General features: G+C 39.6%; 1 protein-coding gene across 1 annotated transcript in view; it reads right to left on the bottom strand.

Annotated features, from left to right (window-relative positions):
* The window catches only part of RYR2 (ryanodine receptor 2), a 557,611-nt gene that overhangs the window by 248,956 nt on the left and 287,947 nt on the right, over positions 1 to 20,708 (bottom strand). Inside the window, exons 28-29 of the mRNA XM_031934901.1 lie at positions 13,613 to 13,821; positions 10,752 to 10,926 (exon numbers count right to left, since the gene is read on the bottom strand). Coding sequence (XP_031790761.1) covers positions 10,752 to 10,926; positions 13,613 to 13,821 — 384 coding nt within the window. The remainder of the gene's footprint in view (positions 1 to 10,751; positions 10,927 to 13,612; positions 13,822 to 20,708) is intronic.

Raw genomic sequence — 20,708 nt, forward strand, 5'->3', positions numbered from 1 at the left:
TCCACAGCAAAACATAACTGGGGTTCAATTCTTTGTTAGCATGAAGTAGGCAGAACACACACAAGTATTTCAACACAACAAAACAGATTTCCAAAAAATCATGCCTCTCCCCCAGCACATGTAAAATATGGGTCCCACCTTCCTGTCCTTTATGTTCTTGATCTTCTATCCAGTTACCTTAATTGACACCCTGCAAATAACAGAGCCTGATGATATACAAGGGAAATTTTCATTCTGGCAGTGGATCTTAAATTAGTGCACATGAGCCCAATCAGTTACTTGGGCCTGAGCCAGACCCACCCTAACTATTTGCAAATCTGTTAAAACAGTAGCTACAACTTATGGCTAAGCTGCTTCCTCCAACAAAAGACAGATGGCTTCAGCAAATTTTAACTCTCTGTGCTGATGAGCCTCCCTGCTCCAAAGCAGAGGGGAGGGTGATGAGCATGCAAATCCAGCCAAGGAGCTGGCAGTCCCAAAGATGTAGGAGCAAAATACAGGCTTGAAATCTCTGGGGCTACAATAAAAGGAAGATAGAGCAGATCACAAGTGTACCAGCTTTTCCTAAGAATAAATTATTTCAAATTTTAACATTTCTGAAACACAGTTCGGAATCCATGTATTAAATATAAAACCCAAACCAAATGGCCAAAAAGCAGATAAAAATGACCAATATTATACTAAGATGTAAATTCACATTTTTGATCAGAAGAAAAGGTAACAGCTAGCTGCTTGTGGCCTACTATGTGCCATATAATACATAAGCACTTTTGCCTACATTATTTAATATTAATCCCATTTTTTCAGATGAGGAAACAACTAAGATGTTAAATCATTTGTCTACGTTTCTATAGGTAGTTAAATGGATGCTAGAATTTGAATCAAGAATGCTGAGAAGGATGATCTACAAAATGGGAGAAAGTATTTGCAAACTATGTGTCTGACAAAGGTCTAGTACCTAGAATCTATAAGGAACTTAGATAACCCAACAAGTAAAAAACAACATGAACAGATACTTTTCAAAAGAAGACAGATAAGCAGCTAACAAACATGAAAAAATGTTCCCATCGCTAACCATCAGAGAAATGCAAATCAAAACCACAAAGAGCTACCGTCTCACATAGTCAGAATAGCTATTATTAAAAAGTCAAAAAGGAACAGATGCCAATGAGGCTGTGGAGAAAAGAGAATGCTTATACACTGTTGGTGGGAATGTAAATAAGTTGAACCACTGTGGAAAGCAGTTTGGAGATTTCTCAAAGAACTTAAAACAGAACTACCATTGAACCCAGTTGGGTGTATGTGTATATGTGTGTGTATATATATATCTCCAAAAGAAAACAGATCATTCTACCAAAAACAGAAACATGCACTCATATATGTTTCATCCCAGCACAATTCAGAATAGCAAAAACATGGAATCAACCTCAGTGCTCATCAACAGTGAACTGGATAAAGAAAACGTGGTACATATACATCATGAAATACTATGCAGCTATAAAAAATGAAATCATCTCCTCTGTAGCTACACGGATGCAGCCAGAGGCCATATCGTAGCACCTAGGAACAGAAAGCCAGACACTGTGTATTCTCACTTACAAGTGAGAGCTAAACACTGGGTACTCATTGACATGAAGATGGTAAAAATAGAAACTGGGGACTACTGTGATGGGTGGGTAAGGGCTGCAAAACAATTGGGTGCTATATTCAGTATTTGGGAGAAAGGATCAATTGTATCACAAACCTCAGCATAAAGCTACATATCAAGGCAATAAACCTGAACATGTATCTTCTGAATCTAAAATAAAAGTTGATTTTTTTTTTAAGAATGCTAGCCAGGCACAGTGGCTCACTCCTGCAATCCCAACATTTTGGGAGGCCAAGGTGGGCAGATCATCTGAGGTTAGGAGTTCGAGACCAGCCTGGCCAGCGTGGTGAAATTCCGTCTCTACTAAAAATACAAAAAAATATTAGCTGGGCATAGTGGTGGGCACCTGTAATCCCAGCTACTTGGGAAGCTGAAGCAGGAGAATCGTTTGAACCCAGGAGGTGGAGGTTGCAGTGAGCTGAGATCATGCCACTGCACTCCAGCCTGGGCAACAAGAGCAAGACACTATAAGTATCTTCCAACCTATTGCTCAACAGGGCTGAGTTCCTTCTGGAGGCTCTGCAGTGAACCCACTTCCTGACTTTTCTGTCATTTCTAGAGGTCTCTGGTTTTCCCTGACTCCCAGATCAATTGATCCATCAATCTTTCTCTCTCTCTCTCTCAAACACACACACACACACACACACACACACACACACTCCTACTTCCTTCTTATAAAGATCCTTGTGATGACATTGGTTCCCCAGATAATCCAGGTTAATTTCCTCATTTCAAGATCACTATCTTAATCACATCAACAAAATCTCTTTTGCAATGTAAGGGAACATAGTCATAGATTTCCAAGAGTAGGTCATCAATCAACATCTTTGGAGGACATTATTTGGCCTACCACAGTTATCTTTTGGGACTTCTTTCTCTTAGATATCCATGTTGTCATTTGTTACTGTAGTTTCCAGTTTATTCATCCATTCCATGTGCTTTCGGTTGTATCCTGGCTTTGGCAATTGTGAATAGTGCTCCTACAACCATTCTTGTACATATCTCCTACTGTTGAGACACATTAGTGTAGCTAAAAAATTGGAGTAGAATTTCTAGGTCATGGGTATGTGAATATTCCATTTTCAGAGATACTGTCATGCCGTTTTCCAAAGTGGAGAGACCAATTTGCACTCCTAAGAGCAATGCAAAAGAGGTCCTATGGGTGCACTGCTTTCCAATATTGAGTATTGTCAGGTCTTTACAAATGTTTGCCAACAGAATTGATATAGAATAGCATTTAATTATGAATTTGCACTTCCCCGATCAATAATAATGAACATCTCTTCAAATGTTTGTCCCTCTGAGTTGCTACTTCTATGAAATACCTGTTCATACCTTTTCATCATTTTGCTTGATTTCAGAAATTATATTTTCTTAGCACTAACATTTTTTTTTCAGTTGTACACATTGTGAATAGCTTCTCCCCATTAATAGATGACTGTTTTTATGCTTCCTTTAAGGCTTTTTTAAAATTAATGTTCTTAAATTTGTCTATATTCTCCACCAGTGGTTTCAAAGTTTTGCTTTTGACATTTAAGACCATTTAGAATTTGTTATCATATATGGTGTGAGGAAGTGACTATGTCATATTTTCCATATAGATCCCCATTTGTCACAGGCCTCTTTTCTTCAACATACTTACACGCTACATGATCATGTTCTATGGTTCCATAAGTGTGCTGGTGTGTTTCTGGCATCTCTACTTTATGCCATTTGTCAATTTGTCTGTCCCTAAAACAATACCACTCTATTTTAATGACTATAGCTTTACAATAAATCCTGCTATCTGGTAGGATATGCATCCCCTCACTGCTTTTAGACAGAAGATATTTTAGCCTTTTACACTTCCATATACATTTTAGAATCATCATATCAATTTCCATAAAAACACTTGATTTTTATTTGAAAAGTATGATTGACAGATTGAAGCTATAGATCACTTTTGGAAGAATTAATATCTTTAGGCTTTTGTCTTCTCCATGAACATAACTTACCTCTCATTTATTTGGTAATAAGTCTCTTAATAAAGTCAACCATCTCTCAATAAGTTTTAATAATTTTCTCAGTAAAGGTACTATATACCTTCTGTTAGAGAGATACCTAGCTACTGCTAGTCTCTGATGCTACTGTAAATGGTATCTTTAATTTACTTTCCTTAACTGCTGCTAGAATAGAAATTCTACCTTGTGAAACACTCCAATTGTTCCTAGTAATATATGCAGATTCTTTCGAGTTTTCTTTGTAAATACTTATATTGTCTTTGAATAATGATAAATTCGTTCCTTTTACTCCAATTCTTATCACCTTCCATTTCTTTTTCTTGTCATATTACAAGTTTGAAAAACAATTTAGAAAAATCTTTTAACACAGGAATAAGTTGTGGTTGCTAAAGTACTGAAAGGTTTTATAAGTGCTCTGTAATTAAATTTTTCATATAACTAGTCTGTCTCTGTGTCTGTGCCATGCTTGATATGGCATGTTTTGCCATCTTCATAATTCCTTCTTATTGTTACAGAGATGGTCAGCTCAGACATATATACATTGGCTAGTAAAGTAATGAAAATAAGTATGTGGTAAGATGGATGGAAATTTATATATGTACACTAGGGGTGGGGGAAAAGAAGAGAGATCTCAGGCCTCTACTACCCCTGTTCCTGTCTCCCAGCTAATGTGATGAGGATCACTTCCACTAGGCTTTTGAGGAATGTGTATGTAAAGGGATGCGCCATATAAAAATCATGGCTTTAATATAAAAAGCCTTGGTCTCAAAACATAATGTGGAATAATCTCTGCTTTTGGTAAAATGCCGTAGACCACAGACGTGTCAGGAGAGCTCCTCCTAGGTTCTGGGTATGGAGGAGTATCATAGCTTGATTAGCTACTATACCTCTGCGGGCAAAAGTTGAAACGTCAACTAAGTTATTAGGCAGCATAGCTTATAATAAAAATGGCTCCTGATTAGGTAACTGCATATGAGCTTGGAGAATTATACGTACATCTAAAAACACTTCTTTGGGAAGAGGAATCCCTGGGGCTGCCCTACTAGCAAGCCATGATTCCTGTTTTCTCTCTAAACAGGATGGTGTCATGGGTGGTCTTTGATAGTCTGGTGGGGCTGAAGGTTCAGATGAACCTAAGAAAGCCCCTTGATCAATATATCGGTTTTCTATTGTTATGGAACAAACTTAGCCATTTAAAGCAATACTCATTTCTTATCTCATAGTTCTGTAGGTCTGAGGTCCAGCACGGTAGGTAGGGCTGGGTTCTCTGCTCAGGGTTTCATGAGGATAAAAATCAAGATGGTAACATGGGCTACACTCTCATCTGAGGGTTGGAGTCATCTTCCAAGCTTCCTGGTTGTTGAGGGAATTTGGTTCCTTGGGCTGTAGAACTGAGCTTTCTTGGTTTTTGTTTGTTTGTTTGCCAGTTATGAACTTGGGGCTGTTCTCAGTTCTCAGAAGCAGCCTGCAGGTTCCCATCACGTTGCTCTCTCCATACCACAGCAGTTTGCTTCTTCAAGTCTAGCAGGAAATTTTATCTCATATTTTGTGTCTCTCTGACTTCAGGAAGGGCCCAATCCCTAAGGGCTTATCTGGTTAGGTCAGGTCTACCTGTATAATCTCTATATGACTAACTCAAAGTAAACTGACTTAGTGACCTAATCATGAGAGATACCCCATCACACTCACAAGTTCTGCTGGCGCTTAAGAGGAGAGGGTTATATAAGATAGCGTCTACACCACGGAGAAAGATTCCTAGAAGCAATCTTAGGATTCCGTCCATAAGAGTGAACACTGCAACCTCTTTCCCTGAGCTTCCCCAATCCTGATTTTGAATGGTTATCCGTCCAATGGTGAGAAGAGACAAGAATTCATGGAAAAACTTAAGCTCATCAAAAACTGTTTCCACACATGCCCTGCACTATTCCTTTGCTGACATTACAGTCAGAGGGGTCTTTTAAAAGTGATGATTCAAGGAATCCTTTTGCCTTCCCCAAAGATACTCTGAAGAGATTTTTAAAAAGCCAAAGAGAAGGGAGAATCCTAACAGAGGATCTGCCACATAGACAATGCAGCCTTTAAACTCTGAAATTCTAGTGGAATTTCACTCTAGCTCAACAATGCTCTTGATCTTGACCATGTAAGCGTGGTTTTGAGGAGGAGTTGCGGGAATGAGAGTCTTGCTCCTTCTACCAGAGACCAGTGTTTCTGTCTCTGTGTAACTGGTTTTTATCCAGTTAACAGATGACTTTCCTGAGGGATGCTGCAGTTCCTATTTGAGGAAGAGGTCTGAAGCCCCTTAGAAAAGCCCTAAAAGCAATGTTGTTGTTGTTTTTTCTTTTTTAGACAAAGTCTCACTCTGTCGCCAGGCTGGAGTGTGGCGGTGTGATCTCGGCTCACTGCAACCTCTGCCTCCTGGGTTCAGGTGATTCTTCTGCCTCAGCATCCCGAGTAGCTGGGACTACAAGTGCCGGCCACCACATGCAGCTAATTTTCTGTATTTTTAGTAGAGACAGGGTTTCACCGTGTTAGCCACGATGGTCTTGATCTCCTGACCTCGTGATCCGCCATCTAGTTCTGGAAGAGGATAGGGTGTTCCTAGCAGCACCTTTATGGAACAACCCTGTCCTTTTCCAGAACTAGGATGGCCATAGCTCCACCTGGATTTAACTGGATGGCCATATCAGTCTTTCAAAGATGTTTCTGATTTTCTTCTTGATATTATATAGAAACAACTTATACTGGTCAGCATGTCATTTCAGTTGTATAAACTATGCAAAAGATAGAAAGGTCAAAATATACATGGCCATGTTGTCTACTAAGCTGATCAGACAGGGATCTATAGCCTGTGACTGTGTATGTGTGTGCACACACACATATACATACGTATGCATCTGTCTAGGTGTGTGTGTGAATATACGAATATATAGATATAGATATAGATATAGATACCTCCATGGATAATAATTTCTACATTTATTCATCTTACCACATGCTTTAATAGTCAATGTATAAATGACTAAGCTTTCTCTGTAGCAATAAGAAGAAATTATGAAGATGGTTAAAAATGCCAAATGAAACATGACACAGACATAAAGATAGGCTAGGTGTAAGAAAAATTTAAAATAGACCACTTATCAATCCATTTTAGTACTTTAGCAACCACAGTATGTTTCTGTGCTAGAAAACCCTAAATAGTTTTTCAAACTGGATCCTTTGAGCCCTAGCTATCTCAAGGCTAGCTCTCAGTAGTGACAGGTAAATTAAGGGGCTTTTTTGGGGAAGCTATATAAAGTTAATTTGGGAGAGGATGGACGGGGAAGAGATATTCCAGTACCAAAAAGCATTGAAAAATCATGGGCATGGATAAACTCTGAAGTCCTCTCTATGGTAGAAAATTTAGATTCATCACTGACCCCTACAAAGTTACTACTTAATGATCATCCTAAGCTTTATAATCTACATAAAGCTATTATAAAGATCATAAGCTTTATAATCTACATAAAGCTTATAACCTGCCTTGAAGACCACAAGGCAGGCCCTCCAAAAACCTCTATTAAAAGTCCAGCAACATCAACCACAAAATTTCAGACAATTCATCAAAATCCTGTGTTAACTCTATGATAGAGATACTGATACAAAGTTGGAGTCAGTTTTTAAATTTTAAAAATTCTATGAAGTACACAAAGTCAAAAGCCAAAATTGTTCAAAACCATGTGCCACCGTGACACACTTCAGAGCCTGTCTCATTATTGCAATGGTGATTGGTCTCTGCGATTGCGTGGTACCATGAACATTTGTTACGTGCTTAAACAATATGGATGAGCATTCCGCAAATCTGTTATTATCTGAACCATGTACCATATAAACAGAACTCACACATGCATTTAATATTTTTTAACATCCAAAGAAAGGAAGCATAGCAGTCAAGTATTTTTAAATTAATTAATTAATAATTATATAATTAATATCACAATTAATAATTATATAATTAATACTATATAATTAATGATTATATAATATTATCTAATTAATGATTAGTTATGTTATATAATTGGTTAATAACTAATTATATAATATAATTATATACTTATATAATTAATAATTTTAATTAGTTGATAACCAATTATATAATATAATTAATAATTATAAAACCAATTAAGAAATGAAACCTAGGTCACATTCATAGTAGCAGCTAGTGTAGACAGATAGATAACACCAATAAAAAGCCTTCCTCCTACCTTCCCACTAATACGTTGACATCCCTAAAAATAATATCAGAGAAACGGAGACAGGTAGGGGAGGGTTAGAGCACTAATTTCACCACCCAGAGGTAAGTGTTCAAAATAGATATTAAGGGTACAAAAATAGTTAGAAAAAAGTGAGTAAGACCTAATATTTGATAGCACAACAGGGTGGCCATAGTCAGTAATAATTCAGTCATACATTTTAAAGTAACTAGGAGTATAATTGGATTGTTTGTAACACAAAGGATTAAAGGTTGAGGGGATGGATACCCCATTTTCCATGATGCAATTACTACTCATTGCATGCCTGTGTCAAAACTTCTCATGTATCTCATACATATTAGACTTACTATGGATCTCCAAAAAGTAAAAAATAAACATTTTAAACATAGATATTGAGTTACACAAGTAAAATTCCTATTATTTTTGTAAATCTGTGTTAGAGAAACAATGTTCATACCTGCTCAGAAGCTAGCTAAATGAAGGAATACAAAACTTAATACAAGCAATGAACTGGCTAACATTTTGAAGATCAGTGACAAATTTATATAGACTATTAGAAATAGGCCGGGAGCAGTGGCTCACGCCTGTATTCCCAGCACTTTGGGAGGCTGAGGCAGGTGGATCACCTGAGGTCAGGGGTTTGAGACCAGCCTCACCAACATGGTACAACCCCGTCTCTACTAAAAATACAATAATTAGCCGGCTATGGTGGTGCAAGGCTGTAATCCCAGCTATTTAGGAGGCTGAGGGAGGAGAATAGCTTGAACCTGGGAGGCGGAGGTTGCAGTGAGCTGAGAATGTGCCATTGCACTCCAGCCTGGGCAACAAGAGTGAAACTCTGTCTCAAAAAAAAAAAAAAAAAGAGAGAGAAAAAAAAGAAAAAGAAATACTGGTTGAGGTAGGTATATATCTTAAAATCCAAAACTATGTATATGCAAATATATTTACATTTTTATATGCAAATATATCACAGGATATATTCAAAAGCTATTTTGAAAAGAAGTGTTGGCTTATCTTTGAAATGAGGTTATTATTATTATTTTGAGACAAGGTCTCACTCTGTCACCCAGGCTGGAGTACAGTGGCACAATCACAGCTCACTGAAGCCTTGACCTCCCTGGGCTCAAGTGACCCTCCCACTTCAGCCACCTGAGTAGCTGGAGCTACAGGAACACGCCACCACACCTGGTTAATTTTTTAAATTTTTGTAGAAACAGAGTCTTGCTATGTTGCCCAGGCTGGTAGCAAACTCCTAGGTTCAGCTATCCTCCCGCCTTAGCCTCCCAAAGTGCTTGGGTTACAGGTGTGAATCACCATGCCTGGCTGAAATAAGATAATTATATAATTTTTATCAGCTATTGTCTTGTTTATATGCTCCAGAGTAACACTATCCAATAGAACTTTCTGTGGTGAGAGAAATATTCGCTCTCTGCATTGTCCAGTAGGGGCATCCCTAGCTACCTATGGGAATTGAGCCCTCCAAATGGTGACCAGTATGACTAAGAAACTCAATTCTTAACTTTTTAAAATTTAGGCCGGGCACGGTGGCTCATGCCTGTAATCCCAGCACTTTGGGGGACTGAGGTGGGTGGATCACCTGAGGTCAGCAGTTCGAGACCAGCCTGGTAAACAGGGTGAAACCCTGTCTCTACTAAAAATACAAAAATTAGCTGGGCACGGTGGCAAATGCCTGCAATCCCAGCTACTTGGGAGGCTGAGGCAGGAGAATCACTTGAATATGGGAGGCAGAGGTTGCAGTGAGCCGAGATCACACCACTGCACTCCGGCCCGGGCAACGAGAGCAAAACTCCATCTCAAAAAAAAAAATCAAACTAATTTAAATATAAAACAGCCCTCTGTGGCCAAGGCCACCTACCTGGGAGTGCATTGTATCTCAGAGGAGTAAATGTCTTCCTTGCTTCACCAACACCCTACATCTTTTTTTTTTTTTTTTTTTGAACACAGTCTCACACTGTTACCTGGGCTGGGGTGCAGTGGTGCGATCTCGGCTCACTGCAACCTCCGCCTCCCAGGTTCAAGCGATTCTCCTGCCTCAGCCTCTCAAATAGCTGGGACTACAGGTGTGTGCCACCACACCCGGCTAATTTTTTGTATTTTTTAGTAGAGATGGGGTTTCATCACATTGGTCAGGCTGGTCTCGAACTCCTGACCTTGTGATCCGCCCGCCTCGGCCTCCCAAAGTGCTGGGATTACAGGCTTGAGCCACCGCACCTGGCCCACTCTCCGTCTTTACAACTCTGCTCAAAGGCCACCTCAGGGCCCCACAGCAGCAGCACGTACTCCGTGCATAGTGCTTCCACAGAGCTTTCTGCATTTCTCTGTCTTAGAACTTGGCCGTTAAACAGAAACTGTACAAGTGTCAACCTCCCCTGGCAGGTAATCTGTAATCTACATAAAGACAGGACAGTGTTTCATTCGTCTTTGTCGCCTCAGCATCCAGCAAAGTACCTGATCCATTATGGGTCCTCATTTCATTTTTATGAAATGAATCAACAGAAAGAGGCTCTAGGCAGCTGATGAAATAGGGAAGTTCTAAATGAAAATTTAACAAGGATGGAAACCTATTCTTTTATCTGCTATTTATTCTCTTATTCATACTCATAAAAGCCATTTCAGCCTTCTAGAAATCCTAGCTAAGTCGTATAGATAGCATTTCTAATAATGTAATCTCAAGGGCATCTGATCAAGTCAGTCACATGGCACCCTCACGATTTACAGCTGCAACTCATTTGCTCACTCACCTTCAAACAGAAACAACTGGTTGGGAAGCCTCAGCATGAAAGCTTCATTGTGCTGCAAACTTAAAAACAACACAAAACATAGTAGACTTACCATCGCCAACATCAAAGTCCTTGAAAGCCAGTTCTGAACCTGAATCATCAAGAAGGATTTCACCATTCAGTGTGAACATCATGGTGTGTTCGTTCATGTCAACCATACAGCCCACGACATCGCCTGCTTGCCAAGAGCGCCCATAGTGTTCGTTGCCCTGATGCCACCGCTGGGCCTATACAGAGGACAGAAAAGTCCCTTGTCACAGACTAAGACAGGAAAATAGCACCCACCCACCACTCTGTCACTACTTAACAGCAGCGCCTTCTATTAACACAACAGCAGGAGAAAGTGCAGCTGGCATATCTGTCTACTGCAATGTCCTAAGCAAAATGGAACTGTCTGGGAATTCTAAATTCCTACCTAATATTAACACGGTATATTATTGAATCTTGAAAAAAAAATCCAAAAGCTATTTCATGATTTTGAGAGCCCATTATTTTAAAAATCTAATCTCACATACTTTCTGCTGAAAGAAAACTTGTATGCCTTTAGAATATATTATTTTTCTGCGACAATGAATGTTTCCCAGAATATGGTTTGTTATTCTCTACTCCCACAAATACAAATAATTATGAGCTAGGGAATCGAGCTGGGCATCTGTCATTGAAAATGATAGTGTAATTTTCATCTATTTCAAAATAAAATTTCATTCCTTAGAACCGATGGCACAGATACTTCAACAAAATGGAAATCTAGAAGCATTTCAGTGACATACTAAGAGTAAAAAAGCTTCAAATCAAACCTAAAAATATCCTTAGGATATCTGCTGAAGTAACAAGCCAAAAATTGAATATAGATGCCAACCTTTTTTTCTTTTTTTTTTCTATATACATAAAGTGAAATCTCATTTGTAAGTACATTTGAAACACAGTTTTGATAAATGTGACTTTTGGATCTACAAGTATATTCCATTGATTTATAGGTACACCTGAGTTATGTGAATTACTTTGTCAGATAAATCTTTTGACTTTTTCTTTTTCTTTTTTTTTTTTTTTTTGAGACGGAGTCTCGCTCTGTCGCCCAGGCTGGAGTGCAGTGGCCGGATCTCAGCTCACTGCAAGCTCCGCCTCCTGGGTTCACGCCATTCTCCTGCCTCAGCCTCCCGAGTAGCTGGGACTACAGGCGCCCGCTAACACGCCCGGCTAATTTTTTGTATTTTAGTAGAGACGGGGTTTCACCGTGTTAGCCAGGATGGTCTCGATCTCCTGACCTTGTGATCCGCCCGTCTCGGCCTCCCAAAGTGCTGGGATTACAGGCTTGAGCCACGCGCCCGGCCTCTTTTGACTTTTTCTTAAGCCTCACCTTCATTGTGAATTGGTATGTTACCGGACAGAGTCGCCAATGCAGAACAATGACATAATTCTTCCCAATATAACATTGTCTTTTTTACATCAGGTATCAAAAGGCATAAAATGCCCAACCCACTTACCTGGCTGTAGTGTTCTCCTTCCAGCCCCACCCACCCCATGCCTGTTCCAAAATCGGGAGTATCCTTTCTTGCCTATAATTTGATTGGGAGTAAAGGTTATTTTAACTTTCCTCAGGATACTTCCCACTCTGGTTCGTTACATCTGATCTTCAGGAGATATAAACCTAAACCTACCTTTTATCTGTTATTTTATTTTTTTAAGTTTAAAGTTTGCTAATTTTGACCCCCCCCCAAAAAAAAAGTGTTAAAATTCTCTATTTGAAATTAAAAAAAAAAAAACTGGATTCAGGAAATGTGATGTTTCAGAACTAAATGGGTCAACTGCCCTAATTTCAAGCCTAGAAAGGTTTTCCTCACAGGACATTTCACACCAAGAAATATCTAAATGTCAAATCTCTTCACGATTGCTTATTTATTCCAATTTTATTTTTCTTAGTTAAAAAGTAGCCTTCCCCCCTTCATGTGAAAAGGAGTATAAATTCACTTAAAAAATAAAAAATAAAAACAAGACTTTAAAAAATCTATGATTTTACCAATCAAAAGTGACTATCATTATCCTATTGTGGCTATAATCATACACACATTGTTATTGTTATTTTTTTATTTGTTTTGAGACAAGGTCTCACTCTCTTGCCCAGGCTGGAATGCAGTGGTATGATCATGGCTCACTGCAGCCTCGACCTCCCGAGCTCAAGCAATCCTCTCACCTCAGCCTCCTAAGTATTGGGTGAAACTCTGTCTCAAAAAAAAAAAAAAAAAAAATCAAAAAACCATGCTTGGCTAATTTAAAATGTAGAGACAGGATCTTACTTTGTTGCCCAGGCTGGTCTTGCACTCCTAGCCTCAAGTGATCCCTCCGCCTCAGCCTCCCAAAGTGCTGGGATTACAGGCGCCTGGCCCATATTACTAATCAAAATCTTTTACATATGTAAAACAATCTTTAAACATTTATAAATATATAAATAACAAAATAAACACCTGACCAGCTTCCATCCAACTTAATAGAAATTACTAATAATGTTGAAAATGAAAACCATTTGTGATTATAAACAACACTGCTTTAAGCATTGTAGCTATTAAATGTTTATACAAACATACCATTAATTATAGCTTAAACTCCTGACATGGAATCGCTGTATCAATGTATATGCATTTTTCCTCTATATATGTATCTTTAACATTTTGATTCACAAAGATGATTTATCTTTTGATAACCATGGAAAAGCAATGTCTTACTTGGTGAATTTCACCGTATTCATGTGTTGTGGGAAGGGTTTTGAGACGACGAGGACAAAAGCTTTTCTATGAAATATTTTTTCCATGTTTGTGCTGTGGAAAATACTGGTATTGTGATGCTACCAAGAGGAACAGCAGAGGAGACGAGCCTCCAGCATGCACAGGTGACCGGTACAGGGCAAAGTCCACTCACCTTGAAGCCATCAAAGGCAAAGGCACGTTCATCCGAGCCAAGCTCCTGATCCGGTTGACAACCAGGCCGACTCCAACCAACTCTCATGTCTCCAGCAGTGACCGTCTCAAATTCAAAATACCACCGTCCCGCCTTCACTGCGTAAGTCTTCTCAGCACGGAAGATTCGGAACCTTTCCCCAGTGCCGCTGCACACTTCGGCTCTGGCTGCTGGGAAATGGACAGAGATTTCTGGTGGTCATTGCATGGGGAAGTGAAAGAGAAGGAAAGATACATCATGACTTTAGTAATTCAACCTTCTGGGATGATGATAATGACACCTTCTTATCTTCTTTCCCATTTTACCAAGTGCTTTCTTATCTAGGATCAGCCACTGTCAGACCAACTGGGTGAAGGGAAAGCACCAGGGCTTGCGCTGGAGAGACTGGGGAATGAGCCTCGGTAATGCTGCCAGGGTTGGTGGCGTTCCCTCCATCAGCCTCATTTTCAGGAGGGAACGACCTTTCTGTAGAACAAAACCCAAAAGTGCCTTGGTTCTTTGGTTGTGGAGGAAGAGATGGCAAGAAGACAATAAGAAAAAAGATCTGAACTGCTCTGCATAAGAAATGAGTAGACATTTATGGGTGAGAGAGAAGAGGGAAGATGAAGCAAGGAAGAGAAGAGAAACAGAAATAGGGGAAAGTTGTAAACAGTGGAGAAAAGTAACAATAGTACCAATAGTAAAAATTTCCCTACAGGATGGTGATGGCTAAGGAACTCAAATGTGATGCAAAATTTTTCCATTCTCGCATACATCTTCACTGTGATCTGCTATACACACAAATGCCATATTTAAAAGATCTGGGGGAAAAAATAAAAAGGTCAGCATCCAACATTAGGACCAGTGTGATGCAAAAGGGGGCAAAGTATCTGTACGAAAGGAGATGCAGGTGAGACTGAGAGACAGAGGGGGAGCCTCAGACGGAGGAACCCAGAGCCGGAATGACGATGAGAAGGTAGGTCCCTCTGAAATCACAGGAGAGCGGAATGACTGTTCATTGAATTGATATCTCAAAGAAGGTGGTCACCTCAGCTACGATCTGAGTTAGATGCAGAGGAGAAAAGTTCAGACTTGACCAACATCACACAACTAAAAATGGTGGAATTCGGGAGCTGCTTCATGTTACAGCCCCTCTTCTTCCTACTTTGCCTCCAATAGCTGGCACAGAGTTACTAGATACTGGTTAAATGCTAGTTCTCAGCCAAGTATGGTAGCTCACAGCTGTAGTCCCACACTTTGGAAGGCCAAGGTGGGAGGATCGCTTGAGCCCAGGATTTTGAGACCTGCCTGGGCAACAGAGTGGGACCCTGTCCCTATAAAGAGTTTAAAAATTTGGCCAGACATGGTAGTGCATGCCTGTAAGTCCAAGCTCCTCAAGAGGCTGATATGGAAGGATCACCTGAGCCTGGAAGGTCGAGGCTGCAGTGAGCTATGTTCATGCTACTGCACTCCAGCCTGAGGGACAGAGTGAGATCCTGTCTTGAAAAAAAAAAAAAAAAAAAAGAAAGAAAGACAGAAACAAGTTCCTATTTGTCTCTCCTTAAGATTTGGGAAAGACCTTATGCATAATAAAAATTTAATAACAGTTCAATCATTGACTTGGCATGATCAAATTAGAACTATAAAAATAATCTATATAGGCCGGGCATGGTGGCTCACGCCTGTAATCCCAGCACTTTGGGAAGCCGAGGCGGGCAGATCACGAGGTCAGGAGATCGAGACCATCCTGGCTAACACGGTGTAACCTCTCTACTAAAAGTACAAAAAATTAGCCGGGCATGGTACAGGTGCCTGTAGTCCCAGCTACTCCGGAGGCTGAGGCAGGAGAATGGCATGAACCCGGGAGGCGGAGTTCGCAGTGAGCCGAGATCGCGCCACAGCCTGGGCAACAGTGCATGACTCCATCTCAAAAAAAAAAATAATAAGCTGAGGCAGGGGAATTGCTTGAACCCAGGAGGCAGAAGTTGCAATAAGCTGAGTTGGTGCCATCGCACTCCAGCCTGGGCAACAAGAACAAAACTCTGTTTCAAAAAAGCAAAAAACAAAAAACCAAAAACCAAAAACAAACGAATAGGAAAATCCACAGAGATTAAAAAAGAAAAAGGAGAGTACTTTTGTAGTGTGTGAAGTCTCTTGTATGATAGTGTCTGTGAACCACATGTTTGTTTCAAGTTTGGGTTGAGTATCATCAAGGAGCATAAGAATAGTACAGCAACGGGGCCAGGAAGAAGAATATTAGGACTCAGAAATTCTGCATTGTTCTTACTGCGGTATATTCTCCATATAGTACCCCCTATTTTCATTCCCTATAGTAATTAAGGGGATTAGTAGTATGTTTTAATTCCAAGAGAATTTTGTAGCATCAAGCACCTGAACCACAAAGTAAGCGCTCCATACCTGTTTGGATACCTGCCAAACTGTATCTAGAAACAAAGACTCTCTGGGCTCTGGATACAGGAGCCCAGACAAATACCCAGACAGGGTAGCATCCTGTCAAAGACAGAACTCTCCCCCAAACACCCTTACGCTTCGCTCCATTTTAAACATGACAGATTTATATGTTTGGTAGGCAATTACAACTCATGTAAGTGTGTTATATAAGTGATTTTTATACTGTTATAATGAATATAATAATCATGGACATTTAAAAATGAATAGTTGGGGCCGGGCGCGGTGGCTCACGCCTGTAATCCCAGCACTTTGGGAGGCCGAGATGGGCGGATCACGAGGTCAGGAGATCGAGACCATCCTGGCTAACACGGTGAAACCTCGTCTCTACTAAAAATACAAAAAAACTAGCCGGGCGAGGTGGCGGGCGCCTGTAGTCCCAGCTACTCGGGAGGCTGAGGCAGGAGAATGGCGTGAACCCGGGAGGCGGAGCTTGCAGTGAGCTGAGATCCGGCCACTGGACTCCAGCCCCGGCGACAGAGCGAGATTCCGCCTCAAAAAAAAAAAAAAAAAAAAAAAAAAAATGAATAGTTGAGAATAGTTGGGAGACAATGCTGTCATACATTATCAAGTCTGTTGGTATTCAAAGTAGAAACAATTCAGGAATTTTATTATTAACAAACACCTCAAGATTAAGGCCAAGGACTGAGAAAAGTCCCAGTACCTCTCAGGCATGACACACCACCAATGACCTAACTAGGGCCTAAAAAGGCCGAAAGTAACCATACACTCTGCTCTCCAAACAAGAGAGCTAAAAAAATATATGCCACTAGAGGGCAGTCAAGATCTAACTATTCACTAAAATCATAAGTTACAAGAAGATACAAGGAAAAGCTAAAATTTTATACATATCTAGAATCTTTTAGGACGAATGATAATACTTTTTTAAATTATTGGTATTAATCAGCCATCCTTTCAACCTTCTGGTATTATTTTGGATAAAGCAATTCAAATCTTGATTAAACCTTGTAGTAAATAAGAATAAATTCCATTTTCACATGCTTTAAAGTATTATTGACAACAATACTCCAAAGATACTACAACTCAAATACAGAGTTCACATTTTATCTGCAATACGTAAGCATTCTCCTAAGAGAAAATAAATTATAATTCTGATTAATTACATAAGGCTTGATTCAATTTTATTAAACTTTTTATGCCCTTGACTTTTTTTAAATGTCATCAACAGCAGGATAGACTATTATAAATTAATGTTTTTAATCTCATCTTAGTGATAACCAGACTGATTTTGCTTTCTGCTATAAAATCTCTCAACATCTATCTTTTATTTTTTATTCCCACCATCCTTGTTCAAAAAAAAACAATTTTTCTAAAGCCTCCCAACTGGTCTATCTCCAAGCACTGCCCCCTCCAATCTGTCCCTTCCCACTGTTGCCATAGTTATATTGCTATTGTAAACTACATCACACATCAAGCTCTTGCTTTAAAACTTCCTGGGGCTGGTACTCTTTATACAAATTTATCCACATTTCTTAGCTGAGTTTACAAGATATTCCATATTTTGTCCTAATCCTTCTACCTTCATCTATGTCTCTCTCCCATCTGTACCCTATATTTTATCCTAAGTGGACCATCTACCCTTCCTCAACTCTTTCTATACTTAATCACATCAGATGTACTTTCTTTCTAGTACCAATAGCCTTTCTGACACTAATCTCTACTTGTTGAAATTTTGATCCTTTCAACATCTAACTCTGAAGACATTTTCTCCCTTTACTGATTCCTGATCCTTTCAACATCTAACTCTGAAGATGTGTCTCCCTTTACTGATTGCTCCCATTGGAAAATTAATCTTTCTTATGTCTTTTCCATACAGATCACCTGCATCCTTACTATGAAGCATGCTGTTATATTCTGGCATATAGTGAACAATAAACATAATCTCAGCTTCTACTGTAGAATATGTCACTCTATTCTTGTTGCTCACTGTTCACATAACTTTAGTAAAATCAAACCTTGTCAAACAACTGTCAGTGGCTCTGTCTCTAAATTCTTAAAACACAGAGATTGTGCGATCACTATTTTTTCCTCCTTGTTTTCTCATTTTCTTATACATTCACTCTTCAAACTCATTAGATTCCTTCATTCTTCCCTTCCTTACCTATATAACTTTCCATACTTTCTTGCCCTTATTAGCTTTTCCCCTACTTGCTCTGTTAACCCCAATTACTGTCCAATTTCGCTACCTTCACTGTGAACATCTGTACCTGCTCTGCTGAGTTTGCCAGAAAACACATGCACAGAACAGATTGGCACCACCAACTCACAGTCTCTAACCTCAATGGGACCATCAGTGTTTCTCCACAATGTGTTTATCTGTTTGCAGCTTGCTCTCTGTTCCATCCCACAAAACAACAATTTTTAATCTTTATTGCTGAGTGGCACAGCAGAAATGGTAGAGAAAGAATGTCCAAAACTCCTCTTCTCCACAAAATTAATGAGAACACTGGCAAAAAATTATCCAAATGAAATTTTTCATAGCTCCGGAAATTAAAGGCTAGCAAAAGCCAGGGAGAGTTTATTTGACAAAAATGTCCAAATGTTGGTAAGAACAGCAAACTAGTGATGTTTTAATTTGCTCCTGCCCCATCACACCCTCTCTCTAATTCCAAGGCATATTGAAAACCAACAGCCCCTCAATCATAGTGAAAATCAGCCACCCACAAGCCCTTGTAGTGGGCAGAACAGAGCTGGAGTTCATCCAAAGCCCAGTTCCCAGATAACTGTCATTATGTTCCCTTTTCTGGAAAATTCCATTGGTAAGACTTGTCTTTAATCCACTTGACTTAAAGCTTGCCCAGTGCAAATAGTCATTTCTCCAAGGACATTTGTTGAAAATCACCTGAGGCAATTTGTTAGCCTTGCAGCTCTGTGAGGCAGCAATAACAGTTGAGGCAAACAACAACTGACCAAAAAGTTTGAAAGGAAAAGCTGGGGAATTAAATATTCATAGTGGGATGTGAGAAGCCCCAACATATTCCTGGGACTCTAGAAGGCCATGCTCATGCCCAGGGCTGTGCATGTATTCAGGAAAAACCTGAAAAAGCTTACACCTCTGAAAGACCTTGAGGCTCTGCACATGCAGTAAGAGAAGGCTAATGTGAAATTATAAATTGCCTGGTTGAGTGTTGAAGGGATGTGCCAACATGCTCACATCACATTGCCTTTCCTTCGGTAAAGACTGGGAGACCTATTGATCCTAGGCATTTAAAGAAGTCTCTGTCCTACCATTAGCTGACCACGAAGCTAATGAAACTGAGACTTCAGTGGCCACCCATGACAGGCAACATAGTCTCTACCAAACTAGTTTAGAAAAATTACTAAGGAAACAAACAACCATGACAATAAGCACAACAGCAAAATCTGAAATAGGAGTTAATACAGAGTTGCCATATTACATTATTTAAAACGTTCACTTTTTCACAAAAATTGTGAGACACGCAAAAAGACAAGAAAGTATGTCCCATACATAAAGGGGGAAAAAGCAGTCAACAGAAATTATTCTTCAGGAGGCCGAGATGTTGGGCTTATTAGACAAAGACTAAGTTAGGTATCTTAAATCTGTTCAAAGAACTAAAGAAAACCGTGTGTAATGAGCTAAATAGAAGTATGAGGCCGGGCACAGTGTCTCATGCCTGTAATCCCAGCACTCTGGGAGGCCGAGGCAGGTGGATCACCTGAGGTCAGGAGTTCAAGACCAGTTCAAGTTCAACATGGTGAAACGCCATACCTACTAAAAATACAAAATTAGCCAGGCATGGTGGTGGTCCATTTCTGTTCTGCCCACTTCAGGGGCTTGTGGGTGGCTGATTTTCACTATGATTGAGGGGCTGTTGGTTTTCAATATACCAAGGAATTAGAGAGAGGGTGATGGGGCAGGAGCAAATTAAAACATCACTAGTTGCTGTTCTTACCAACATTTGGACATTTTTATCAAATAAACACTCCCTGGATTTTGGCCAGTCTTTAATTTCCAGAGCTATGAAAAATTTGATTTGCATAATTTTTTGCCAGTGTTCTTATTATCCCAGCTACGTGGGAGGCTGAGGCAGGAGATTCACTTGAATCCGGGAGGTAGAGGTTGCAGTGAGATGAGATCACGCCATTGCACTCCAGCCTGGGCAACAAGAGCAAAACTCCATCTCAAAAAAAAAAAAAAAAAAAGTGAAAAATGATGCTTCACCAAATAGCATCAATATCAATAAAGAGGCAAATTATAAAAAAGAACCAAAATTTCTGGAGTTGAAAAGCACAGTACCTGAAATTAAATATACACCAGAGGGCTCAACAACAGAGTTGCACTGACAAGAGTCAACGAACTTAAAGATAAGTCCATTAGTCAAGTATGAAAAACAGAAAAAGAAATGAAGAAAGGTAAGGAGAGTTTCAGAGGCCTGAGGGATACACTCAACTGTACCAACATACACATAATGAAAGTCACAGACTGTAAGGAGAGACAGAAAAGAGAAGAAAGAATGAATAAATAATGGCCAGAAGCTTCCCAAATTTAATGGAAAACATTCATTTATACATCTAAGAAGTAAATAAACTTTGGGGATAAATTCAAAGAAATTAAAACTAGACACAT

The sequence above is a fragment of the Piliocolobus tephrosceles genome, chromosome 1 (genome assembly GCF_002776525.5).
Source record: "Piliocolobus tephrosceles isolate RC106 chromosome 1, ASM277652v3, whole genome shotgun sequence".
Classification (NCBI taxonomy): domain Eukaryota; kingdom Metazoa; phylum Chordata; class Mammalia; order Primates; family Cercopithecidae; genus Piliocolobus; species Piliocolobus tephrosceles.